At 35.6% G+C, this 25,455-nt stretch overlaps 5 protein-coding genes across 10 annotated transcripts; 2 read left to right on the top strand and 3 right to left on the bottom strand.

Moving 5' to 3' along the window:
• The first annotated feature begins 221 nt into the window (after positions 1-221).
• LOC120280178 (origin of replication complex subunit 4) lies at positions 222-5,890 on the top strand. Its single transcript, XM_039286926.1, has 17 exons — positions 222-318; positions 739-842; positions 961-1,051; positions 1,146-1,202; positions 1,330-1,377; positions 1,867-1,917; positions 2,020-2,063; positions 2,174-2,237; positions 2,502-2,588; positions 3,109-3,200; positions 3,287-3,368; positions 3,736-3,821; positions 3,919-4,028; positions 4,515-4,607; positions 4,694-4,758; positions 4,839-4,982; positions 5,276-5,890. Exons 1-17 carry the CDS (start codon positions 268-270, stop codon positions 5,315-5,317), a joined length of 1,311 nt encoding a protein of 436 aa, XP_039142860.1. The 5' UTR covers positions 222-267; the 3' UTR covers positions 5,318-5,890.
• A 1,885-nt stretch (positions 5,891-7,775) lies between these two features.
• LOC120280653 lies at positions 7,776-15,258 on the top strand. 3 transcript variants are annotated; one of them, XM_039287560.1, is made up of 11 exons: positions 7,776-7,903; positions 9,006-9,160; positions 9,264-10,230; positions 11,127-11,830; positions 11,920-11,985; positions 12,077-12,260; positions 12,335-12,430; positions 12,529-12,595; positions 13,582-13,774; positions 13,891-14,581; positions 14,672-15,258. In XM_039287560.1, exons 1-10 carry the CDS (start codon positions 7,853-7,855, stop codon positions 14,561-14,563), a joined length of 3,156 nt encoding a protein of 1,051 aa, XP_039143494.1. In that variant the 5' UTR covers positions 7,776-7,852; the 3' UTR covers positions 14,564-14,581; positions 14,672-15,258. The 3 variants fall into 3 exon arrangements, with proteins under 3 accessions (XP_039143494.1, XP_039143493.1, XP_039143492.1); XM_039287559.1 differs by having other exon boundaries at positions 13,891-14,603; positions 14,689-15,258; XM_039287558.1 differs by having other exon boundaries at positions 13,891-14,603.
• A 1,093-nt stretch (positions 15,259-16,351) lies between these two features.
• LOC120280455 (acyl-protein thioesterase 1 homolog 1) lies at positions 16,352-20,765 on the bottom strand. Of its 4 annotated transcripts, none has more exons than XM_039287303.1 (10): positions 20,636-20,765; positions 19,808-19,911; positions 19,561-19,675; positions 18,105-18,141; positions 17,920-17,989; positions 17,732-17,836; positions 17,261-17,411; positions 17,063-17,145; positions 16,701-16,794; positions 16,352-16,617 (listed from the first exon to the last, which is right to left on the bottom strand). In XM_039287303.1, exons 2-10 carry the CDS (start codon positions 19,836-19,838, stop codon positions 16,539-16,541), a joined length of 765 nt encoding a protein of 254 aa, XP_039143237.1. In that variant the 5' UTR covers positions 19,839-19,911; positions 20,636-20,765; the 3' UTR covers positions 16,352-16,538. The 4 variants fall into 4 exon arrangements, with proteins under 4 accessions (XP_039143237.1, XP_039143239.1, XP_039143240.1 ...); XM_039287305.1 differs by having other exon boundaries at positions 19,808-19,934; positions 20,678-20,765; XM_039287306.1 differs by having other exon boundaries at positions 20,678-20,765.
• A 1,374-nt stretch (positions 20,766-22,139) lies between these two features.
• LOC120281298 (probable receptor-like protein kinase At5g20050) lies at positions 22,140-23,840 on the bottom strand. Its single transcript, XM_039288156.1, has 2 exons — positions 23,011-23,840; positions 22,140-22,929 (listed from the first exon to the last, which is right to left on the bottom strand). Exons 1-2 carry the CDS (start codon positions 23,838-23,840, stop codon positions 22,224-22,226), a joined length of 1,536 nt encoding a protein of 511 aa, XP_039144090.1. The 3' UTR covers positions 22,140-22,223.
• Positions 23,841-24,328: 488 nt separating this feature from the next.
• Positions 24,329-25,207, bottom strand: LOC120281296 (protein spotted leaf 11-like). Its single transcript, XM_039288155.1, has one exon. The coding sequence runs from the start codon at positions 25,205-25,207 to the stop codon at positions 24,329-24,331; it is 879 nt and encodes a 292-aa protein (XP_039144089.1).
• Positions 25,208-25,455: the final 248 nt, after the last annotated feature.

Genomic DNA, 25,455 nt, shown 5'->3' with positions numbered 1-25,455 from the left:
ATTCTTCAGTTACTGTTTATGATATCATGTGTATGAGTTTCTTTTTTAATTAATATTTAATTATACGGGGTTTTTTTAGCAAATTTATATTAATGGGCCTTTTGATAAATAGGCCGGGTGGGCCTGTTAATGAGGGCTTTTTCGGTATTTTGCATTTCCCGCCATCAGAGGGTTTAAAGGGAGAAAAAAAATTTGGGAAAAAATAGAAATAGAAATTGAGACAGCGTCAACCTCAGAGGTGTGGATTAGGGTTTCGGTTCCAAATCCATGGCTTCTTCTTCGAGCTTCAAGCTTGCGCCTGCTTCTCCTTCAGCTCAGGTGTATTTCTCTTTGCTCGATTCCTTTTCCTAGCTCTTTTGCGCCGTCTGTTTTGGTCCCCGATTTCTCTTTTTCCGCGTTTTTCGAGAGATCTTATCGCCTGTGCAATGATCTGATCGTGTTTAGCTCTTCGTCTTGCTGGGATTTTTTATTTTTATTTTTCGCTGTAATCTTTGTTTTTCTGCGTGTGAGATCGTGAAGGTGGAGGGCTTGATGTGAGGTATTTGATCGATTTAGCGAGTGTTTAGGCTAATTTCGAAGTGAGAATCAGATCGTTTTGTTCCCGTTCTTGGACATCATTGTTTTCACTGAAAAGTTTGAACTTTTCGATTTATTTAGGATTTCAACTAAGCAGCGTAATTGCGATTGAGTTTTTAGAAATTTAGAAGTTAAATGGGTTGATAGTGCTAGTTGCTCCAGAAATCATCAATGGCTGAGAAAGCGCTAGCGCTGCTTCGAAGCAGGCTACGGGATCAGAGCTTCGCTCATGGTGTCTTCAAATCTTCTCCGGATAGCAACTATAGGTTTGCACTCCTTGTCAATCCTGCATTTATTCTGTAGATTTCCCTTGCTTTTACTAGCAATTTCCAGTTATACAGACCTAAATTTACCTAAATAGCAAATCACCACTAAAATTGACAGCAAGTTGAAGTTCCTGATCTCCACTTCCATTGCTGAGGGCTGCAACAACTCTGTCCTTCTCTTAGGCCCCCGTGGTTCCGGGAAAATATCTGTAAACCTTTGCTCTGAATAGGATTTTGAGGAATCTAACTTCTAGGATGGCCTTAGTTAAGTTTTTCCTTTACAAATCTATTCCTGCCTTGCAGGTGGTGGAGCTTGTTCTTGCAGATTTGAGTGCTGACTATCCAGATATGCTCTCTGTGGTATTGACTTCTCCCATTTATTTGGTAGATAATACCATTTGTTTTGTAAACTTTGTTCTTTTCAATAGATATTTTTGTTCTTTTGAGTGGAGTAGTTGAAATTCGATAATGGCAAAATGTGTTTCAGATCAGATTGAATGGCCTGCTGCACAGTGATGACAACTGCGGTCTTAAGGTGGGATCTGCAAATATACTCTTTTTCTCTTGATGTTTGTGTTTTTTTTTAAGAATGAGATGGAAGCAAAAAATCCGTTCCTCTTTTTCTTTTGGTTATATGACTAGGACTATATGTGGACTTGCTTTTATTGACTTGGTTATAAATCTTAAAATGATCATTACCATTCATTTCAAAAAGCTCATAATTTTTAAGTTTCTGAGTAGTAATTCGAGCATCAAAAGAGAAGGCAAAGCAAAAGAAATGTGTTTAGGTAATTTGTAAAATGAGAGTGTAACAAGAAATTTTGAAATTTCAAGTAGTAAGTTAAAAACCGCTTTTTCATTGCTTATCCTGTCCCTCTGCCCTCTCTTTAACGTTTCTCACATTATTCATGTTATTGAGGCTTGTAATTCGCTTATTGTTTCATGAATTTACTTTTGGATTTCATCATCTTTTTTGTTTTCCTTTAATAACCTTTTTTACTTGGTCATTCTGTTGGTTATCAAGGAAATTGCAAGGCAATTATGCTTGGAGCATCAGCTGCTATTCTCAAAAATGGTATATGCTCCTTTTTGTTTATTATTTTTTTGAGTTAGGTGTGACTTTTACTTTGTATCAAGAAATTATCTCAGCCTTCTCTTGTTATTAATCCTTTGTCAGGCCTCATCTGATGATAACTCGCAGTTCATGTTGGACATGCTGAGGTAACGGTGTATGTTGTTTGGCATTAACTATTATTCCCTTTACAATTTCATGTCTAGTTTCATATCCTTTACATTTTAATTTATTTTATGACTTTTATGTTTACTGATAGAGAATGTGGATTAGCTCACAAGACCCTAATTTTTTTGCTAGATGAGTTTGACCTCTTCGCACAGGTATGCCTTAGCAAGCCCCCTGTTATCCTTATATTCAATCATTTTGGAAATATCATAACATTATTTGAGGTTAGTTTTACAACATAGATAATAAACAGTAAAGCTAGATGGTATCATCTGTGCAGGATTTTATGAAACTATTATTGACGTATTCACAGTTTACATAATTTATATTTATATCTTTTATGCAATATATTATATGAAACGATGGTAAAATAGGTCATTGTTTTCCTTGATCTTATGGCAGCATGTCAATGTTTTCAGGGGAAGCAAAGGTTGCTGTACAGCCTGCTAGATGCGATGCAAACTCTGAGCTCACAGGCTGTTGCGATTGGTGTTAGCTGTCGCTTGGTATGCGGCTTTCCTTTATTCATGTTGAGGTTTACCTTCTTGTTATGTACTATTAGAGTTTTCTGTAAATTTAACAGAACGGAAAGGTCTGCATATTAATGGAATGTATAGGTCTTGAAAATAATGGAACAGATAGGTCATAGGTTTTGTTTATACCCCCTAGACCTCATCCAGGTGAGAGGATACACATACAAGTGCTAAGCAGCAAGAGGTAATAATAATGATCTTTGATGTTTTGAAGCAAAGCAAAACACCAGATCACTTTCATATTCTTGAGTGCGCATGAGAATCTATTATCTGACCACTTTATACTTCTCTTGTACAATATTGGATTAGGTGGGGGCTCTTCTTATTACTATCATCGGTCATGCTAACACTTTACTGAAATCAATTAAGCTGTTTAAAATAAAATTCCATATGGCATTATTGTTGAGTGGTATGCCTAATTTTCCTTGAACATTATTTAATGTATATGTCTTGCCTTCTATTGCCTTAAATGAGCAAATTCTTTATTTTTCAGGATGCAGACCAACTCTTAGAAAAGAGGGTGAGATCCCGGTTCTCACATAGGAAGCTTTTGTTCATTCCTCTTACAACAGAAGATCTGAAAGTGTGGGTGTTCTTATGCCTGCCTGCATATACATATATATATATCAACTCATAAATTGCTTGAGCCTCATTTCCTACCTGGAACGCAGGTTCTTGAACCATGCGCTGTACTTGCCGGAAGACTCATCTTTTTCTTCAAACTATGTTAAAGAATTCAACTCAAGGGTCAAAGTATCCTTTTGGTGATGGTATACTTGTGACGTTTGAAACAATGAAGCTGCTTTTTCTTTGAGCCCTAGAAAAATGGTTTGACCAATTTGCAACAATATAATGATGGTTCAGAGCTTATATAACCAGAGAAGCTCTTATTCTAAAAAATTGTGAGGGTCCCAGTGGTCATGTTCTTGATTGATATAGTCTGATTGAATGTTTAGAGGCTTGAATTACCCTGCATGCTGGCCCATTTGTTCCTGCATCGAATAGAGGACTTGAAATATGTTTCTTGTTGTTGCTAAGTAAAATTATCAATTGTAGACTCTTCTGTCCAAAAGTTCTGCCTGCATTGAAATTTGTGAATTGGCCCTTGACATGGTTGCAGATTATTTTAGGTGACAAAAAGTTCAATGAAGCTCTGAACTCATTGTCTAATGTTGATGGAACCATTGGCAACATCCTGAGATTTCTGTGAGTGGTTAAACATTTGTTAGAAGTATCTTCAATGGCCATTCTTCTTCTTTGTTGTCAGCTTTGTTCTGAATTTTTTATATCAATCGAGTTCTAGGTATCAAGCTGTGTCATATATGGATTTAGCCTCTGGACTGTTAACACTGCAAAACTTCAAGAGTGCTATTCTCTGCTTCCAGAAGCAACCAAAACTTGATATTGTGAAAGGTTAGTCACTTAACAATGAGCACCCTTCTTCCTTCTGCTTAAAATCTATATTAACTAGACTTTATATTATTTTACTCTTTTGGTTTAGTTGTTTGTCCTTGCCAGCTTTGGTTTAGACCAAGTGTTAAGTGCATAATGTTTTGAAGCTCTCAGGAAGACCTATATTGTTTTTTATCACCATAGTGCTAGAGGTCTTCAGGCAAAACTCTTTTATCCCAAGAAAAAATCATGAGTGAAGCCCTTCATATGTGTAGATATTATAGGAATTGTTTTATGTGGAACAAGTCTTCCCTAATGGTGATTAACTAAAAGTCTTAGCTCCTAGCAAATTTACCTTGTTTACATAGTCCATGTACCCTGCTACTAGTTGCTAGAATAGTTTAGATTTTGAAGTAGAAAAACATTTAGGAGTAGTTTCTTAGATATAAGGCGTATGTTCTAATTTCTGTTTGTATGGCTCATTATTATCTGAAATTGGTTCTGCAGATGCTTCAGTTTTGGAGCTTTATATTTTGGTGTGCATGAACAGATTAGAGACAAAAGAACAAAACACATACAATTTCAATTCCATACTAAAAGGTTCTCTTTTTAATCATTTCTTCATAATATTCTTTGCTTTCTGAAGAACATGCCCCACTGATATTCTTTGCTTTTTTGTTTGACAGAATATAAGGCTATACATGAAGCATATAAGACCTCTGACCATTATGGTCGAACTGTCTGTTCACGAGTGTGTATAAGATCCTTAATACAAGATATAACTCGAAAGATATTTGAAAATTCATGAATTCACCAAATTGTATGCTGCAGGCTTACGAACACTTGTTAGAGCAAGAGCTAATTTGCTTTGTTGATGGCAAGGGACGTCATCTTTCCAATGAATGCCGCCCTGTGAAACTTCTTGTATCCTTCTCTGAGCTCTGCCATGGGCTGAAGTCTAACACCTCATGCCCTGTGAGTTGCTTCATCTCATCTCTTTGATCCTAATTCAGTGATCTGTTTGCACTGAAAAGCACTAAAATCTTATCCTCATGACTAGTCAAAATTTTTTTATTGCATGTGCCATATAAATGTGCCTATCATTAATTTTGTATTTTGGTGTCAGTGGTTTGAGCTATGTAGTTGAAGCTATACATGTTGAGCTCTCACAAATATGTTGATGCAAATGATTAACTCATCGTACTTTGTTCTGAGATTTGTTATTCTTGTTACCACTTGATTAACACATTTGTGTTTGCTTTGTTCAGGCTATTCTACAGAAACTGTTAGATCATGAAAGTTTCAAATAAGAGCACGTTGTCAAATTTGCAAATGCTAAGCTTTGATGGCAATTTATATGATCAGTGTTGTCAGACCAGGACTAGCCACGCCAGTTTGACGAGCGAGGGAAACCAGAAACCGGGCCTCTGTATGTACACTCTACCCTTAAAACCTGCCAACCAGTGGCCTGCTGGTTCACTCCCAGTTGCTCAGCTGCAGGCATAGCTGATCAAAGGCTAATGGAGGAATGCCCGGAAGATCACCCGGTGATAGAGAACCCTGATTCAATTTATAAACTAGGACGGAAGGCAATTAAATCATGTTTAGTTGAAACAAAATATCAAGCTTGATGTGATTAAGTTCAGGCCTGTTCTGATAGAAGAAGCCTTCAAACTGCTTGTTTAAAGAGTGACACACTTGTACTTTGCAACATACGGAGTAGTTACTACAACTAGTAATAATGTTTCAGGCTATGACTAGTTAATTATAAGCTTCCAACTTAGCTTCTCTTTTCTCTAATAGTTTCAATGCTGTTGTTATAAGTTTTTGGCGTTTTGTTTTGTTTTGTTTTCTAAAGTTCATGTCCCATTATTATTTTGTTGTGGTCTTCTTCATTATTGTCCTTTTGTTGCTTGGAATTTGTCTTAATCTGGAGAAGTCTGCTGTCTCTTCTCTTTGTGTTTCTTCATTAGAGATTCTGTTATATTTATGTTAGCTTAATTATGCTTTTGTTGATTAATTACTTATTTAATCAACTGATTAACTTTATCTAGTGTTTCAATGAGTGTGCTAAAGCTAGAAAACATCCACAAAAGCACTTAAAAAACTAAGGAACTGGTCTCAAGAAAGCTTTGAAGTGATTATAATTACATGATCAATGAATACACTTCTACTCAAAGTTTTCACACATATTCATATATATATATATATATATATATATATATATATTATATTATTATTACAAGGCATTGGATACCTCTTTTTTAGCTTTTTAATAATCCCTTTGAATCAAACCTTTTAACCAGTTAATCATGAATAGAACTGGTTAAAAGCCTTAATAAAGCAAAACTCATTCATGCTTTTCTTTTTATTTTAACTTTTTATTTCTTTTGAGAGAAAAAAAGTACATAAATGCTCCTTAACTTTGGATTAATGTTTGTTTGTTTATAAAATAAGGAAATAAGCAAAATCGGTTTGGTTCAGAGTTCCTTTTTTTTTTTAACAGGCTCAAGCTTGATCTTCATAAGAAAACTTGAATCTTATGTTCTTTTGTTATTTTTAAATATTACAATTATATATATATATATATATTTCCTTGAACTCTCTTTTGGTGATGAAACATGGAGAGGTTTCTCTAATTTTCATCCTGTTCTAGTTTTGTTCTTGTTTTCTTTAACCATATTGATTTTACACACACAGATGAGGTTCAATAGATTATGAGAACAGAGATTGGAAAATGAAAGATGAATAATATTATGAAGATATTAACTGGTTTTAAATAGGCCAATCATTGAAATCAAATCTTTGTTTTAAAGTATACTACTGAAATTAATAAGATGAATGTGTCATGCTTCAAGACATACATACATACATACATACATACAAGAAATCATGAACCATTGCTTTGTTTCTCACAAACATCTTCACATTGTTGGTGACTTTGGTGATTTTTTCTACCCATAATTTTTAATGGAGCTTGTTGTGATTTAATGCTTGGTAGCTGTCTTCATTTATTAGCATTGATTTTTCCTTTTTTACTTCTTTGTGTTGCACTGTTAGTCTGTTATGATGTGTGTTCTGGTTATGGTTTTTCTAATGAACAAACTGTTTGCCATTCATTACTATTCCGCAGGACTTCATTTATTCTTTAGAGGAAAAGTCACCCTTTTAATTATCATTTTATTTATTATTATTATTATTATGATTTTGAGATCAAGCAAAACTATTTATATATATATATATATATAAACAATCACTACCCAAAATCAAATCCTTTGATAATATTATTATAGTACTGTGCATATACTATTGAATACTGTATAGATAATATAATAATATTTATTCACTGTTTAATAATCCAATACAGGAGGATGTCTTTGTCCGTCTCTCTAGAATTGCGGAAATTTATTAATTCAATTTTGTCTTAAAATATCTTCTGAACGTGTATATGATAGGACTCTAATCGTACCATGTGATGTTTAACCAAGTTAATAAATCTTTAAATAAACTATTATAATCGGTGCATAACCGTAACTACTTATCCCTTGACACTTGCAGCAGAGGTAGTCACCTTTGTCAAATAATATATATAAATATATATATATATATATTTAAATAGTTAATAATATCGATGGTTTTCATAATAGGCCTATATAATGGGCTTTGAGGGTTTCAGCCTGTCAAGCCTGCTAAGGAAGGGTAGTTTCGGTATTTTATGATTCCCGCTCGCAGAGGTTTTAATCTGTTTATCTTCAGAGGATTAATAGAGAAAAACAAAAAAAGGGTAAAAAATATATAGAAATTAGAATTTGGGGGAGTGTGGACTAGGGTTTCAGTTGGAAACCATGGCTTCTCCTCCGAGCTCCAAACCTGGGCCTGCTTCTCCTCCGGCTCAGGTATGGTTCTCTTCACTCGATCGCTTCTGTTTGCTCTTTTGCGCCGTGGTTTTTGACCCACAAATTCCCTTTTTGCCCTGTTTTTCGAGAGATCTGATGCGCTGTGATTCTTGTGACGATCTGATGGTGTTTGATGGTTGTTTGAGTGGGTTTCTCAGAAAGTTTGATGCTTCGATTTTAGCTTGATATATATATTTTTAATTTCTAGCTATCTTTGGGGTTTTGCGTGTGAGATCACGGAGGAGGGCTTGATATGGAGCGTTTGATTGCTTTAGCTTGACTTTCAGCTAATTTCAAAGTTAGGGTTTTTTCTCAGTTCTTGGAAATGCTGGAGTGTGTATCTCTGTGATCTCAGGTTGAGTTTTGATAAATTGGTTGTACTGCTTGGTGATTTAGAGTGGTCTTACTAGATACAGGATTTTACTGGTTCTGGTTATACTTTAAAAAGGGGAGTTTGGTTTCATATTCCTTTTGAATTTCATGCAAATTGGTATAATTTTAGTTCTGATGCTATTGTCCCATATCCTAGGAGTGAGAACACTTTCTTTTTTTATTGTATGTTTATTCAAGGGGAAATTTCCATATGTTATCAGTCAAAGATTTTATTTTGTGGCATATGTTTCAACAATGGAACTAATGCTAACCCTTTTTAGTTATATTTCTTAGTATTTCAATCAATGAAAGGTACATGGTTTGTACTTCGAATTTTTCTTTTGACAATTTCTTGAGTTCTCTAACTAGTCATGGGAATTCATCAATTATTTTGGACTATCATTCACAGTACCTTCAGAATGCAATGAATTTGGTAGTTGATCTTACGCATAGTTGAATATTATTATTACAACAGTCCTGTTTTGTAATCAACAGGGTTATTTATTTATTTCTGACAATGGGTAGACTATGGCAACTCTAGAAAACATTGTGGGATCATGATTTTGAACCTTTTACTGTATATAGATAAATTTCTGGGCTTCTTTGTTGTTAACATTGTTGATCCTTTTGTCATACCATTCCCTTACCCAGAATACAAAAGCCTTTGAGGTGTCGCATTTACTTATTTTGTTTGGTAATAATGTTGTTTCCTTTTAATTCCCCTCGGCAGGAGTCTCCCTTTTCTAGCTTTGTTAGCAGTTTGTCCCCCATAAATGCAATCTGTGTTCGGAATGCTCTTCATACTGATCTTGGTGTCCCCTCACCTCAACCTGTTTTCACTTCACCGCACATCAACTTCCCAAGGAAGAGGGACCTTTCAAAAAGGTATTCATCTTCTTGGTATTTGTTCATTAGGGAGGTGGATGTTTTAAGCTGACAGATTATACATTTTCCACTTTTCCTATTTAATTTTGTGGCTCTTAACCAGATTCCAAAAACAAGCCTTTTCTGGTGCAGAGAAGTTCCCTTTGTTTGCACTTAATGATACAGTGTTCCCAGAAAATACAGATATTTCTGGATCATCTTGCTTACAATCAATGACCCAGTTGATACCTTGTAGTCAAAAAGAGAGCAACAAGGATGGTCCTTCCCAAGACCCTTTCAGCAGTCCTTCCACTTGCGTGGATGAGTTCCTGGCTGACCCTATAGAAGCTTGTGATGACCCTGTTCAAGTGCCTCGAATTAAACTGACTGACTACAATGAGACACAGAAGGATTGTAAGAAGGAAAATCTTCGACAGATACAACCTCCTGGTAAGCTCATGGCTGTTTCTGATGGCAGCCAATGTGTGATACTTGGTAAATCTGCAATCTTGGAAGAAGACACTACAGATTTCCGTCCTCTCAACACCATTGAAGGCTTAAAAATGGATGTTTCTGAAAATTTGACCTCATTAGATCATGCTGAAGGGGATATACTCAAAGAGAGATCATCTGGGAATATAAATCATACTGAAATAAAAAGTGGTTTTAAACAAACTAAAGAAATTCTGAATTTAAGGAAAAGATCACATGAGAAGCAGCTGGAAAAAGTGGTCACTGCTAATGATGATCAAATTGATCCTGATTTGGCCACAGATCCAGCTTCAAGTCCTTGCCATGGACTAGATTTTGTGGGTCCGAGTTGTGCAGATCGTCTCTCTCTCATGCCAGATGATAAGGATTGGAGCAGAGTGGATTCTGGAAAACAAGACCATGCGCCTTCAAGCGTTTGTTCGGAAGCAGTGGGGGATGTTAACCTGCGCCATGTGCAGAATGGGCAATGGCCAGATTGTGGTTTTACCCCCCAGGTGCTAGCAGAATCTATTCCAGATAATCAGGAACATGATCAACAAGATGATTCAGGAGTTAGACCTGACACATATACTGATGACAAAGTTACATATGATCAGGAGGTAAAACACAATCCCACCATATTGTCTGCCTTGGATATGTAGGTCATAGCAAAGAGTTAGACAATTTATATCTCAGATACTTTTTTTTTTATTTTCTTCTGTGTTTGAGAGGAGCTTCTTTCTTTACCTTTATCATTTTCCCTTAGATGCTTTCCACTCTATCATCTGCTGATGACAAAGTTGGATATGGTCAAGAGGTGAAATGAAACCCTGTCATATGTATGTCTTGCATATGTAGCTCTTGGAAAATAGCTAGATGGCTTATATCTTAGGTACTTTTTCTAGTGTGTTTGAGAGGAGGCCTCCTCTTTACCAGTTTATCTAATTTGCTGATTTAATGAAATATGCACCTTGATTGCAATGGGATCAATTGTGTTTATTACACATTGGAGTTTTCCTTTTCTACAAATAAGATGAGCTATACTCTGGGTTAAACTACTTATTACGAGCATGTCTTCTGTTCCATATTAACTCCAAGCCAAACTTAGTTGTTATTGTTTTCCCGTTATTGTATCTGGTATAACAGAACTTGCTGAGCAAATTATTTTAATGCTTTCATTCTAACTCAAACTTTCAATACCTGAAAACATTCTAGAGGTTGACAAAGTATAAATAGAGTGTCTATATCATATAGCTTATCAATGCTGATGGCCTAATGCTGTATCTTCTTGGTGAGGCCATCATTTTCTTCTGAGAGACTACATTTTTTTTAATAAAATGCTGCCAATGTATGAGGTTATTCTGCTAATGAAGATAAAGAAAATATCAATTTAAGCCTGAAATTTGTATTGTTGTTATGCTCAAAGGATATGTAAAATTGAAGAATCCAAGCGCGTGTGGAATTCCATACGTACTACTGTTTTTTCCTTTGTTATTACTGACTGTTTTTAATGTAGGAGAGTGCTCAGCATCAGCGTGCTATGCGCAAACGTCTACAATTTGAAGGTTTTGATAATCACATTGGATGGAAAGAGAGCTATCCAAGCTTCACAAGTGCCATTTGTGATTCAGAGTCTCCAGGAACTTCTATTGATTTGGACAATGCATGTGCAGACTCAGCTCCGCTCCCCAGCAAAGAGCAGCTGACCCAATTAGTCGATTGTTCTGGAAATGCTTTATGCAAGTTGTCACTCTCTGCATGCAGGAGGTCAAAAGTAGATATTGGGGCACAAGATCAATCTTTCCGTTCTGAGGGAAGCTCCTCTTTGATAGCACCTACACCTTCAGGCATTGGCTTGCATTTGAATAGTATTGGAGGTTCTGCACCAAAAAGTTTCAATATAAACATGCAATGTCGGGAAAACGATTTGGAAGTATCTATTGACAAATCAGTTTCTGGTGTCCACAAGATTGGTTTGCAGCAATCAAATTACACATGCTCTTCAAGGACTATAAGCCCTTATCCTTCAATAAAACCAATTTCGCGTTTCAATAATTCTTTATCCTATTCTTCTGTGGAAAACAGTAGGGTAGATTTGCAAGAAAATCAAGAAATTGAACCATCTGCACTTGATGTCAAACCTCATGATGCAAAAATTGGTCCTTCAGAAGATGCTTGCAGTTCAAAAGAGTTGACTCAGACGAGTCCCAAAAAGAAAAGGTAAGCTTGTTGGTTGCACTTCATACGAAGCTCCTCTTACATGTTGGACTTTGTTCTTTGTAAGTTGAACTTGGCATGGTGCTGTCCAGGAAGAAATCATCTGACAATGATGGATCCAAGCGCTGCCACTGTAAGAGATCAAAATGCTTGAAGCTGTAAGTTGCATTTTCAGTCGAGCATGGAGGTATATTACACTTCCCTCAGATCTCGAATTTTATTCTCAGTTTATTCTTTTGCCATTTGCAGGTACTGTGACTGTTTTGCTGCTGGAACACTTTGTTCTGAGGATTGTGCTTGCCAAGGATGCTTTAATAAACCTGAACATCAGGAGAAGGTTCAAGAAACTAGACAACAGATAGAGACTCGTAATCCCCTAGCATTTGCTCCCAAAGTTGTCCTGCGTGTCACTGAGCCACAAAAGGATAGTGGGGTATGGCTTTCAGTTTTTCTTTGTGTTGCCTCCTTCGCCTAGTGGTAGAGACTCATGATTTTCACATTATTCAGGAGAGTAAACATATAACACCAACTTCTGCCCGACATAAAAGAGGATGTAACTGCAAGAAGTCTCAGTGCTTGAAGAAATACTGTGAATGCTACCAGGTCCGTAAACATTCAATGGCACATCCGTTATACTATATTTATATTGTTTCTCTTGGCAGAGAAATTATCCTCAGTTTTTTTTCTGCGCTGACCTGCAGGTTGGTGTTGGATGCTCACTCGGATGCAGATGTGAAGGTTGTAAGAATACTTTTGGCAGAAAGGATGGTAACTTCTAGAAACCCTCTATAATTTTGCCTTTTATGCACTAGTATTATTTTTGTATTAGGTTTAATAAATGATGAAGCAATTCCAGTTGTCACTGTCTCCAGTGAGCTGGCTGACAATAAGATTACTTCACAGTTTGATATGCATTGAGCTAGTACTAGTGTTTTGCAACGCCATACAAATTTGCCTATCAATGATGATACTTTGGTTTGAATATTGTTTATGGATCATATTTTCCAAAAGCCTTAAAAGAACTTTTCTGAGCATGTCCCCTTCAAGAGCTCAAAGGAGTTTGAAACTACTGGGTCATGCTAGGAATAGAAGGAAAATGTTTGATGTTTATTCATTAGTTACAACTTTGAAGATGGTTACATATGTGAGGCCAATGAGATATGTACTTATCTTTCTTCTTATGTGCCTCTGCATGTTTTTGAATCCTTTGGTAAGTGCAACTTTCTAGACTCTAATGCTGGACTGTGATTTTAACCTGTTGTATTGATGACCAAATTTTGTGAAATGAACAGTTTTCATTGCCTGGTGGAAGTATAATTGTTACATTCTATATAACATTCTGAAACTTCTTAAACTAAATAAAAATTATCCAAGCTTAAATGGTGTTCAACCTTGGCCTTTGAATAAAATTGGTGGTAGTTTTCATTATCTGATAGCTTCTTGAAACCCTTGCTTGTCTTATGCTATGAAAAAACGTAAAGGTTATTTTTGTCAAAGACGTAACATGCCAACGGATGCGTACTTTGGGAAAATAACTGGTTAAATTCTGAGATGGCCAGAAAAGAAGTGTGGGTAGGTTGGTGTGTGGGGATGGTGCTGCATTGATGCTGGTGGGTGTGTGATCTTGTACCTGTTTGTTTAGTTGTTTTAGCTTGAAGCTCTTTTCTTTAAAAACATGTACCTTAGCCCAATCTCAAGCAATTTTTGCTTTCCCTTGTCTTCTACCTAAAGAATCCATGCTTCTTTTGTGACAGGATCCTGTGAGGTCACAGAGATGGAATACAAATTCTTACAAAGAGAGATGAAAAACAAAAAGCTTACGGAGGCTGACTTGGAGAGTGATTCATCCTGTGAGAAGTTGGGTGTAAAGATAAGAAAGGGTCTATCAGCTGCTGAGGGTTGTGTCTCACGCCTTTCTCCTCTAACTCCTTTATTTCAGACTTCAGAGTATGGTCCCGTGACAACCTTTTGCTTTTCTTCATTTGTTACACCCAATAACAATTTACAAAATGTGTGTCATTATCTGTCTCACAAATTTCCGTACTTAATGAATTTTGTGGCAGTGAAAATGATGTGCCTAAAGCTCAGCCTCCTGTCAGCTATTATCCATCACCAGAATCCGGTTCATCTGCATTATTATCATACAATGAGTCCCCAAGTTCTCCAAAGGGTGATAATTCTTTAGTAAAATCAAGGGAAGACACTCTTTCTTTGGCACCTTGTGATCAGGGTTTAAATGGTGGAAGTGCTGCCAAAGTTGACCCATTCTCACCCAGATGGGACAGGTTTTCAGATATATGTGACGTTAGTCCTATGTCAAATCCTTCACCATCCGTTACTGGTTCTGCAGCTATAACAAGTGTAAGAGAACGCAGAGGTTTGCAAACCAAATTGTTTCATGGAAGCTGTCACTTATCAGCTGGTCTCCGTTGGCGCAGTTCTCCTGTCACTCCTCTACCGCGGTTTGGTGATGGCAAGTTAATTATTGAACCAGACTCTGGCAGTGGATTGCATTGTAACGTTGATGATGATACACCAGATGTTCTGAAAGACACTAGTTCTCCTGCCAAGGCTGTAACAGCTAGTTCACCTAATAAGAAGCGGGTATCTCCACCAGCCAAATGTTTGCATGAGACAGGCTCAACTACTTCACCTGCTGTAAAGAGTGGCCGCAAATTTATATTGAAATCTGTGCCATCCTTTCCTCCTCTCACCCCTTACAGCAATAAACGCTAAAAGAAAATTGTTACATAGGTATTGCTCTCATCATGTTGAGGTAAATACCATCATATCATCTCCTCATAACTACAACCTTATTTGAATTTTTCACTAATATTTTTGCAGTTTGTTTGATGTGGCAGTAACAACACCAGATGCATGCCTTGGGCATATTACTGTGGATGCTCACTTATTTTTTTCCCCTAGAAAAGGGCAGCACATGCAGAGTATTTGTGAATGTGAAGTTACTGAAGGTACAATAGTAACTTCTTTTATCTGAAAGTAATGTTTGCCTGATGATTCTACACCTACCTTAATAACTGGAGATGGACTATGCTTTGTGTAGCTGGAGTTAGTGGTAGCATTGGAATAAGTGGTCTGTTTTCATTGTGTAAAGTTGAAACTAATCTGCATGCTGCAAATTATGCTAGATGGCAGCATCTATAGTTTTGTATTGACTAATGCAGGTTTGTCATGTCACTAAACAATACATTCAGCCTAGGTCAGTGATGCTGGATTAATCCAATGAAACATGCTGTATGTGGAGGTTATGTTCATGAAGCAGCAATGTATTATATAGTTAGAAGATAATCATGCAAGGTTACATGAACCAAGTCTTGATTTCTGTGTTGAGATTGGGAAGGCTTGGTTTAATTTGTGTGTTCATTGTCAAAGTACAAACTGTTTTCAATGCAAGGTTACTTGATCCAAATGTTCCCTCCTTTTTTTATATATATATATATTTTTTTTAAATGGGTGTGTGTTCGCTGTTCATAATGGGTTCTGTTCTTATTTCAATTCTCTTGTTTCTTTCTATGTAGATGTAAGGTAAACCAAGACCAAGAGTATGATTTGTATGTCTAATCCATGTGTATCATGGATATTGTACATACCTTAATGGTTAAGTTGATAACTTTGGATTAAGTTTGTGTTGTTTAGTTTGATAGAATGTGTTAAAATTATTTTATATGAAAATTTTTTATTTTTTTTTAAAAAAAAGTTGTTTAATTTTTTCTTTACTAATTGAAAATTTATCCTCCTTTTCTTTAAAAATTTTATAAAGAATAAAAATCTCTTTTCTAGTAACACAGGTGGTTTATCCACTTTTTCAAAAAAAAAAAATAAAATAAAATAAAAATAATAATAATAATAATAATAAATTTATATTGATTAAGTAAAACTTTGTAATTTAAATTTAAATAACTTTTAATAGTTATAGCAGAAAGTAGCTCCAACTTTTTTATTTTTTTCTTTTTGAGCTCATACTTTTCACACATATATATACACACACACACACATATATAACTCTATAAAAAAAATATAAACTACAAAACAAATTATTTTCAAAATAATAAATATAAAAAATTTATAGAGGATTATATGTAATTAGAAAATAATTTTTTTTTACAATTTTTAAATATTATACTTAAAAAAGGCACACACAAAAAATAAAAAATAAAAAATAATCCTCTGCACACCATCAAAATAAAAAGGAATTCTTTTTCCTCTCCAAATATCATTCCTTAAGAATTTTTTTTTTAATAAATTCCACAAATCATTTTTAAATCTTATAAAATAAAATTCCTATAAAAAAATTTCTTTGTAATAAATTCCACAGAAACCATTTTAGAATCCTATAAAATAAAATTCTTATGAAAAAAATTTATTATACATCCAAAGTTCCAAACAGACCCTAATATCAACGTTAATGTGACAGAGAGGAATAGCATTTATTAATGTAACCAGCCTGACAAGCCCAATGAGTATTTATATTATGAAAAACAGAACATTAACACTGCAGGAAAATAAAAAACCAATGGAGCAAATTTAATATAGCATCACTCATCACCCACATCCATCCATTCAAAGTTGGTCACATATAAATCCTTGTACCTATTCATTCACAATAATAATAATAATAATAATAATTCGCATTTCATATGATGGTATTATTCAAAATATAAAAATGGTTCCTGAATGAATCTCATGAGTGTTAACCATCCAGTCCAAATGTTGCAGTAATCCACTTGCACACATCATCCATCTCTTCTGGAATAGTGTAATGCCCAAGCCTGCAAAACAATTTATTCATTAATTAAAGAGTTAAAAAGGCCGGAAAAAAATTTACTAAAATGCGCAGTTACTAATCACACACCCGCTGTAATTTTTAAAAGTAACGTTTTGGAACCCAGTTGATTTAAGGACCTCTGCAGATCTCTCCCCATGTTTATACAGAACTACATCATCACCTGAAACAAAATCAAACAGAACATCTTGTTACCGAATTTTTTCCAATAGTAGCTACTTTATTATTTATTTTTAGAAACGAAACAATATGACAAAAGAATGAATAATCAATGCTTCCTAAAGCCTTCTTGGCTTCTTCGATCTATAAATTTAACATGCTTTTGTTTTTTTTTTTTTTTGGGTAATTCTCCGTAAGGAGAATGCAAGGAAATCATGAAGTGTGTTGAAACAATCGGTAATTTTTCAGTTGTACATAAGAAAGATGAATACCTTTTCCATGACAAAGTAAAATGGGCAAGGAGGAAGCTCGTGCAACCACATCTTGTGACTCTCCCACCCTATTCTTGAGAGTCCTAGAACACACACATTGTGATACAGTATTCAATGCCGATGCAAGATGGTGAAATATGGGAAAATGATGATAATACAATCATGGAAAAGTTTTAATTTGATTGAGATAAGCCAAACCTGGAACATGGAAGCCAGCCACTGAGACCTATAACTGCACCAATATTGACAGGGTATGCACTACCATTTTTATATTTCCCAACAGCACAGCAACTGGCCGAGTACAATGCGGTTGCCGCACCCATGCTAAAGCCACCGACACCAAGTTTGACTATGGTAACCAAGGGAAAACAATTATTGAAATCGCTCATTCTGCTTGCAGAAGTGCATTGATGAGCATACTATAGATGTCATGGATGGAAAATAACATGTTAAATGAGTGCCGTTACGAGTGCTTAGAGTTTCTGCTTGTTGCAACAGTGTAGTAAAGAAATTGTATCTTGTCACAAGCATAGAAAAGCATTTGCATTATAAATATTGATAAAATACTTAGTATGATCTCAATTGTAACTAGAAGGGTGAAACGGTGTTGTATGGAACCATTAAGACTAAATAAATAACATAATGTAATTAGTAACAATTTGAACATACTGTCAGCAGGTTCAGTTGATAACAAGTTTGCAACATGTGCAGCAGATGCATCCATGCCCGCAACATCATCAGGACCATCCTCTGAGAGGTCCCCAACATCAAACCCTAACAAGCCAAACATAATAAGATGCACTCAGTGCCTAATTGATGAAAAGGTACAAGGTCGGTTGCTAAGTTAGTAAACTTACAAGCACTGCAAGGAAAACCACCAAAAATAGCTACAGGTCGAGTGGGGGCAGTCGGACATATCCATTTGATCTTGATAGTAACAAAAAACAGAAAAGGGAATAAAACTATAATATTACTGTAAGAAACAAAGATGTGGACATAACATAATTAAGAGAACTCTGAAAGCGCATGGGAAATGCTTTACATTGGGAAGAGGAAGAGTTTCCAGAAGCTGAGACCAGCTGCAAAAGATAACCACAATCAGTCATTAGTCCTTAAGGCCAAAATTTCAATAACTTAACTTAAACTGAATTCAAAACTTAAACCCAAAGGAACCTTGAGGGAGATCTGAAGATAGATTCTAAAGAATGTGTAATTCAAACAAAAAACAAGAAAAATGCAACAGAAAATATGTAAGAAAGCTAAAAATTTCCATTATCACATCAAACAAGTTGAGTAATTCACTAAACATGTACATTTTATGTTTAAACCAACAACACAAGCCTGAAAAAGAAATGTTAAACCAGAGTGCTCTAAGAGAGGATCCAAATGCATAGTAATTTAATTGTGCAACAATATAACACATTACTTATGTTAGCAGATGTTAAATGATAAATAAAATCACGCACCACATCACATCCTTGGGCAAAATATGTTCAGATGATAACAGAATTATGAGCGTCCAATACATGGTATAAGAAGCAGTGACTTACCTACCGAAGTCGTTTGTAATCTAAAGGAAACAGTAGTGATGACAAAAAGAAAAATATCTAGATCTTGTGAATTGACACCTTGCAAGCAAGAAGGCAAAAAGTCCAGTATAAAAAATCAAAATTTCAGATAAAAATTCCCTTCCTGGTTGCATAATAGGATAACAAAAGAGGAACAGAATAAAGAGATAGCTGGAATGTCCCATAGTGAAGACCATGGTTGGGCTAATCAACCAAATAATTTAGATTGAGCATCTGGTATGAACTTCTTTGTTATCTCTAAAAAGGATTCTTAAAGCACAGACACAACTACTGTGAAGATCATGGTCAGGTCGATCAATCAAATAATTTAGATTGAGCATCTGTCAAGAATAACTTTGTAGCCTTTTAAATCTAAAAAGGTTTATTAAAGCACTGAAATATCCCATGTGGAGTTCATGGTTGCAGTGACCAATCAAACAATCTAGATTGAGCATCTGGCAAGATAATATATTGCCTTTTGTCTTAAAGGGTGCTTAAAGCACTATATACAGGGTGTTTATCAACTCAGCCACCTTTGTGTTCTCATTCCAAGAAAGAACCATTAGTGCCAACTACATACTCAGGACCAAAAGAAGAATAATATGACATCGTAATGAATATGACCAACACTGAATCAACTATGCATAGAAAACAGTTGAAATAACAGTAAGAAAAAAAAACAGTCTGATTAGTTAACAACAAAAAGTTTAAATCAAGTCATAAGAAACAACAGCTTTAAAGAAAAAGATGTAATTTGCTTCAGCGCATAGACACGGTAAGCTTTCTTCCATACCCACATAAAGAAACTTCATGCCATTAGAGACCGTGAAGAATCAGCAACTTAATATTGCAAAAAAAGACCATAAACATTGACAATAACTTTCATAGTATGATAGCTGATTAATATATATATATATATATATATAATACCTTGCTCCATTATCTCCTAGGCCATGAAGCCACACAATGGTAGCCTGATGCCTTCCCTTGGGCCTGACCACATGGGTCCTGCCAAACTCGAAGGATCCGCTGTTAGTCTTAGCACCTGCATTTAACAATTTGAAATCAACTGACCACCGAGACAACATAGCATGCAATTTTCCCCCCTTATTCACCACAATATCTATTGAACATATAGAAAACAATAAAATTGAACAAGAAAGAATGAGAATCAAACCAGGGGCGATAGAGCTACTTCCATGAATCATTTTGCAAGCTCCAAAAGCAGTTCTCAAAAACACACCAAAACCAGCAATAGCTGCAACTGAACAAGCTCACTCTCTGCGAAAGGGAACCAGTGTTACCTATTTATAACAGATTACCCAGAATATTTAATATAAATTCAACTGAGATGACACAAATCCAAACTCTACAGAATACAACTCTCAATCACCAAGTCACAGATGCTCTTGAACGGCCAACCCTATAAATTCATATTAAAATAGAACAACAAGGAAGCATACAAGCATTTTCCAAGGGGATAGAATCTTGGAATAGAGAAGAGACCGCCATGATTAGATAACATAAGGTGGGGACAAGATCATAAAACAAAAGTATGATGCTAGGATTTGAATATATGAATTTATGCTCCCAAAATAAAAAGAGATTACAAAGAAAAGCATCAATATAAAAACAAGCTACTCCAAGTGGAAGACTACAACTCAATGCAACAGGAAAGCATACAAGCTTTTAGCAAAGGGAAAGTGATTTGAAAACAAATCCATGATGCCAAGATTTAAAAACACAAACCATCAACATAAAAACCAGGTACCACCATTAATGCAACAGGAAGAAATCTCAAAAACCTAATGGTAAAGGGCAGAATCAATGAATTGGCAACAGATTCAATAAGAAACAAGACAGAATGATGGCAAAGCCAAAGGGAAGTGAATAGAAAACAACAAAGCCATGATTTTTGGGACATGAACACATAAATCTAAGCCTCAAACAAGTGCTTACAGATCAAAGCATCAAGAAAACAATAAAAACCAGAATGAAAACTCACAAATGGAGAAGATTTGGGGCAGTGGGTGTTAGTATTGCTCACCAGAAATTGAGGGGAAAGAGGATGAGAAAAAGGATGTGAGCTTTTTCCCCTTCCCAACTTTTCAGATTGTTTTTTTGTCCTTCTTTTTACACTCTCAAAAATATATATATATATATATATATATTAAAAATTAATAAAATAAATTTTTTTTAAAAAAAAGAATATATATATATAGAAATATTCCCTAGTGATCATCAATCACATGCCTGACCGACTGCTCCACGTCATCTCATCATCATCACCAATTCAGCAAGCTATGGAAATTCCCCAAACTACCCCTTAAAGAGGATAATCACTATGAAAACATCAGTGAAAGAGATATTCCAAAGAATTAAATCCTAATATTAATTTTTTTTTTTTTACTGATATGAAAATCTACACATGAACTGCATAAAGAGTTCAATATATATGAAACCTAGGAACTTTGGACTAGCCCAATGATAATTACCCATGGTTGTAAATGAGAGATCTCGAGTTCGAACCTCTCAGTTCATATTTAAGGTCTCCTATGGGAGTTCTGTGTGAGGATTAACTCTCGTTCTCCCCTCCAGGGTTGCATGGCGGGGGGATTATTCTCAGGAGGTCATTCAAGCCACCGTAATTGGTACAACTCCGTACCCGCTTGTCTTTTGCTTTGTCGTTTGTCGACTTTATCAAAATATATATTATATATATATATATATATATATATATATATATATATATATATAGCGAAACGGATATAATCTTGGTGATTACATCACATTTCTAAAAAAAAATCAATTCTTTTGCTCCCATGAATATAATCTTGGTGATATTTCAGTGTCTTTTTATTTTCGTGTTACTCTAATATATATTGTACTTTTTTATTTTCACTTTTAATAGATTTTTTATGGTTCGTGTTTTTTCACCAGTTTTTTTTATCTCTATTTTTAAGTCATGTATATTTTATTTTTGTGTTTTATTATGATTAAAATTTATCCATTTTATGAATATAATAATATAATATAATATATATATATATAATAAAATAATAGTTTAATGTAAGTGGCCAAAACATGAATCACTTTAAGCCACTGATTTTAGTCATGTGCACTTCATCCCAGACTAACTTCAGAGCTTATTCATGGATCTCATGAACAGTCAAAGACTTTTTTTTTTTTGGTGAATAAGGTGAAAAAACCATAATTTATTAAAAAAAAGAACAAAAGATGTAGCAGATGAGCGAATGTGCGATATAAAAGATCAAATAAAGTAAAGAATCGTAATCCCTCACCGCAGTGAGTATAATGATGAAACAAAAGAAAAGCAAAGATAAAAACAAAAAAACAAGATGAAAAAATCGAAGCCTAGCGAAGTCAACAGTCAAAGATTATATATATATATATATATATATCAAAAGAGAGAGAGAGAGATAATTAATAATAATGAATTATACAAAATACAACAAGTAAAAGAAAGAAATGAAATGAGAAGGCTCCCCATGACACTAGCATGTGCAATTGCCAACAAAATAGCAAACAAGATGCAGAAGGTGGTGGTCCTTTAATGGAGATCCTTGCATGTTTCATGAATTGAATGAAGTAATAACAGTGACCTCTTCTCTAATGGACCCATTTTCATCATCATCATCATCATTCATAGAGTTTACATCCATTGTCATAGGCACCAAGAAACCACCCATGAACATCCTTGTCTCTGGTGGCATGCTCACATCCACATGACCTTCAAGCATGTCCACAACCAACTCCATACTTGGCCTCACTTCTGGTCTCTCTTGAATGCACCACAGTCCTATACAAACCAATGCTTTCACTTCCTTCTCTACAACATCACCTCTTCTTACCAACCTCTCATCCACCACCTCCATCACCTTCCCTTCTCTCATTTTCTCATTCACAATCCTTGGAAAGCAAAATAATCTCATTGTGCTATTCTCTACTCCTACTCCTTCATGTATGACTTTCATGTTCCTCTGTCCACCAACAAGCTCTAAAAGCACCATACCATAACTATAAACATCTGATTTTTCTGATATACCATCTCCAAAGAACCATTCTGGTGCTAAGTAACCTCTGGTTCCTCTCACTGTTGTTAAAACACTAGTTTCCTCTCTTTTCATCAATCTGGAAATTCCAAAATCTGTTAAATGGCCTCTGAAATCAGTGTCAAGCAGGATGTTTTCTGGTTTGATATCAAGATGCAGTATTTTTAGCCTGCAATCATGATGCAAATATGCCAGTGCTTTTGCTACATCCACTGCTACTTGATATCTGTTTAAAAGAAAAACAAAGACATAGATCATTATTCATCTGAATTAATAAGAGTTTAACAATTAAAATTTTTAATAGTACCTTAATGGCCATGTCAAGAAAACTTCATCTCCTTCTTGTTCTTCTCTATTGTTCTTCTTGAATAACCAAGAATCTAGAGACCCGTTCTCGATGAACTCATAGACAAGATAGCGAAGATTATCACCGGGGATGTGGCAACAACCAAGAAGACGAACAAGATTGAAGTGTTGCACGGTAGCAATGGCGACGAGCTCATTCCAGAACTCCCTTTCTCCGCGGACTTCTCCTTCAATTCTTTTGACTGCTATCTGTGAACCATCACTGAGAACTCCTCTGAAGACAGAACCAGAACCACCTCTACCAACTTGATTCTGAAAATTATTGGTTGCTGCTGAGAGTTCCTCATATCTGAAGTTTTTTGGCAATCCTGCAATGTGTCTTAAATAACTGTAATCAAGATGGAGTTCTTGCTCTCTTGCAGTTATTATCTGTAATGGACTTTGAACATGTCTCCATTGATTTCTTCTTCTATATCTTCTTCTATAACATAAGTATCCACATGACAGTAGGACAAAAAGAAGAATATCAGCTACTATGAAGATGGAAAATGTCGTCGAACATCCTAAACGGATACATGATACGATAGCTATAGTGACAATGAAGACAACAAGTATAGTGCAAAAGATGACCAGCTTGATTACACCGCAAATTGAGGTCACATTCAAAGTGAATTGGAGAATAAAGATGATGAATGCAGAGAAAATGGTTGAAACTTCAATATTAGCAATAAGAAAAAAAGCCTTTGATGCTCCGAGAAGAATCCGGAGTAGTATCATCAGAAGGAGGAGGAATAGAATCACAACAGCAGAAATTGTATGCAAAATCTTCATGGTTACTTGTTGAAACTATCTTCACATTGATTTTTCTGACAATGAAGAAGAGCTAGATTGAAATAATTAAGGACAGCAAGCAAGCAAGCAAGCAAGCAATTGACCAATAAATAAATTAATACAGTGTGCATGACTTCTAATGATTTTTTTGCTATTGTTTTCTGAGTCACTTTCAGGTATCAGACTCATGGAATTGTGACTGTATAATTGTTTCAGTTTTTCACCAGTTGCATTCTGTTGCTCAGTCTATAAAAGAGAATAAATAAATTATCCAGTGACTGTCTAACAAACTAATAAACTCTTATAATATATAGAGAATTGGACCAGACAGCAGGTGTAGGTGGGATATGTGAAGGAACTGATTCAAAGATGAGACCTTTGATGGGTTTGGAACTTGGAATGATAATCTTATTAAATATATCAATGTTGCTTGCAAGACCAAGTATTCAAACATTAAATTTAAGAAACAATTTTCAACTCAAATAAGATTAATCCAGATTAAACTCCATGATCATCTTCATGAGAAGAGTAGCCTTCTCTCTAGCCTTAGCAGAGCCTCTGATGGATAAGTCAGCAGTCAAGGAGGAGAAGTCATGTTTCAGAATGGCTTTTTTCATGCAATCCTCATCATCTTCAAACAACCTCACAAGTATATCAGCTGCATTTTCTTTGCTCACCATGCATCTTCTAGCCAGTGCATCAACTAACAACTCCACAACACCATCAACACTTTGAATCTCTTGCATCCCTCCATCATACCTTGAAAAGAGACTTAAAACTGAGAGACATGACCCAGAGAGGTCCTCATCAGGACCTTCAAGAATCCCAACAAGAGCAGGAATAGCTCCTGCCCAGATAGCCAGAGTGCGGTTGCCATGAAACTGAGAAAGCTCAAAGAGGGAACTCAGAAGGTGGTGAGCTGCATGGTGGCCAGCATTGCTCAGAGCTTTGACAATGACTTGGATTGTTCCGGCAATGCCGAAGACTGCCTTGTTTTTGTCTAGCATGGCAAGGCTGCAAACCAGAGTGGCAGCAAGCTTGCTGGAATGGGAGGAGGATGAAGAGAGGATGATGGAGTTGAGTTGGTGAATGGTGGTGGTTGTGGCTAAAGTACTTTTGAGGTTGGGGTTTAAGGAGAGGTTTAAGAGGATGGAAAGGGAGAGTGTTTGAAGGCAGTCAGAGGAGGATGAAAAGAAGGAGAGGATGATGGGAATGGCTCCATGAGTGTGAGCTAAGAGGTTCCTGTTTTGGGTGCTGATTTTGGTGAGGGAGGAGAGGAACTTGAGAGCTCTTTCTTGAGCTTCTACTGAGCTTGATTTAGCCTGTGCCAGGCATTCAGTGATGGATTCATTAGAAGGCAATGACATGTTTTTTCAAAGGTCTGTCAAACAATCTGGTTTGGGTTCAACTGTTCTTAAGAGCAGTACAGGGATGGTGGTTTCAATGTATAGAGACTTTGAAATAATCTCAAGTATTAGAACCTCCGTCGAAAACAAGAGACAAGAGTGATGACAATCTTTGGTTCATCAGAGAATTAATATATATATAAACAAATGGAATTGAAAGCAACATTCAAGTCTGTTAAAAGAGTAGATGTAATCAAAGACGACCACCA

Source organism: Dioscorea cayenensis, chromosome 17 (assembly GCF_009730915.1).
Source record: "Dioscorea cayenensis subsp. rotundata cultivar TDr96_F1 chromosome 17, TDr96_F1_v2_PseudoChromosome.rev07_lg8_w22 25.fasta, whole genome shotgun sequence".
NCBI lineage: Eukaryota > Viridiplantae > Streptophyta > Magnoliopsida > Dioscoreales > Dioscoreaceae > Dioscorea > Dioscorea cayenensis.
Note: the sequence above shows the minus strand (reverse complement) of the source record. Positions and strands in the feature narration are given on the sequence as shown.

What these genes read in the sequence shown, in the direction of transcription:
- LOC120280178 (XM_039286926.1), top strand. Translation starts at nt 268, where the DNA reads ATGGCTTCTTCTTCGAGCTTCAAGCTTGCGCCTGCTTCTCCTTCAGCT. An exon ending in GTGGTTCCGGGAAAATATCT is followed by an intron (nt 1,052 to 1,145) that starts GTAAACCTTTGC and finishes CCTGCCTTGCAG; the next exon opens with GTGGTGGAGCTTGTTCTTGC. An exon ending in GTCGAACTGTCTGTTCACGA is followed by an intron (nt 4,759 to 4,838) that starts GTGTGTATAAGA and finishes TGTATGCTGCAG; the next exon opens with GCTTACGAACACTTGTTAGA.
- LOC120280653 (XM_039287560.1), top strand. Translation starts at nt 7,853, where the DNA reads ATGGCTTCTCCTCCGAGCTCCAAACCTGGGCCTGCTTCTCCTCCGGCT. An exon ending in CTGCTTCTCCTCCGGCTCAG is followed by an intron (nt 7,904 to 9,005) that starts GTATGGTTCTCT and finishes TCCCCTCGGCAG; the next exon opens with GAGTCTCCCTTTTCTAGCTT. An exon ending in TACTTTTGGCAGAAAGGATG is followed by an intron (nt 12,596 to 13,581) that starts GTAACTTCTAGA and finishes CTTTTGTGACAG; the next exon opens with GATCCTGTGAGGTCACAGAG.
- LOC120280455 (XM_039287303.1), bottom strand. Translation starts at nt 19,838, where the DNA reads ATGATTCATGGAAGTAGCTCTATCGCCCCTG. An exon ending in CTAGGAGATAATGGAGCAAG is followed by an intron (nt 18,142 to 19,560) that starts GTATTATATATA and finishes TATCTTTTGCAG; the next exon opens with CTGGTCTCAGCTTCTGGAAA. An exon ending in ATCAACTGAACCTGCTGACA is followed by an intron (nt 17,412 to 17,731) that starts GTATGTTCAAAT and finishes TGGTTACCATAG; the next exon opens with TCAAACTTGGTGTCGGTGGC.
- LOC120281298 (XM_039288156.1), bottom strand. Translation starts at nt 23,840, where the DNA reads ATGAAGATTTTGCATACAATTTCTGCTGTTGTGATTCTATTCCTCCTC. An exon ending in TTCTTGACATGGCCATTAAG is followed by an intron (nt 22,930 to 23,010) that starts GTACTATTAAAA and finishes TCTTTTAAACAG; the next exon opens with ATATCAAGTAGCAGTGGATG.
- LOC120281296 (XM_039288155.1), bottom strand. Translation starts at nt 25,207, where the DNA reads ATGTCATTGCCTTCTAATGAATCCATCACTGAATGCCTGGCACAGGCT.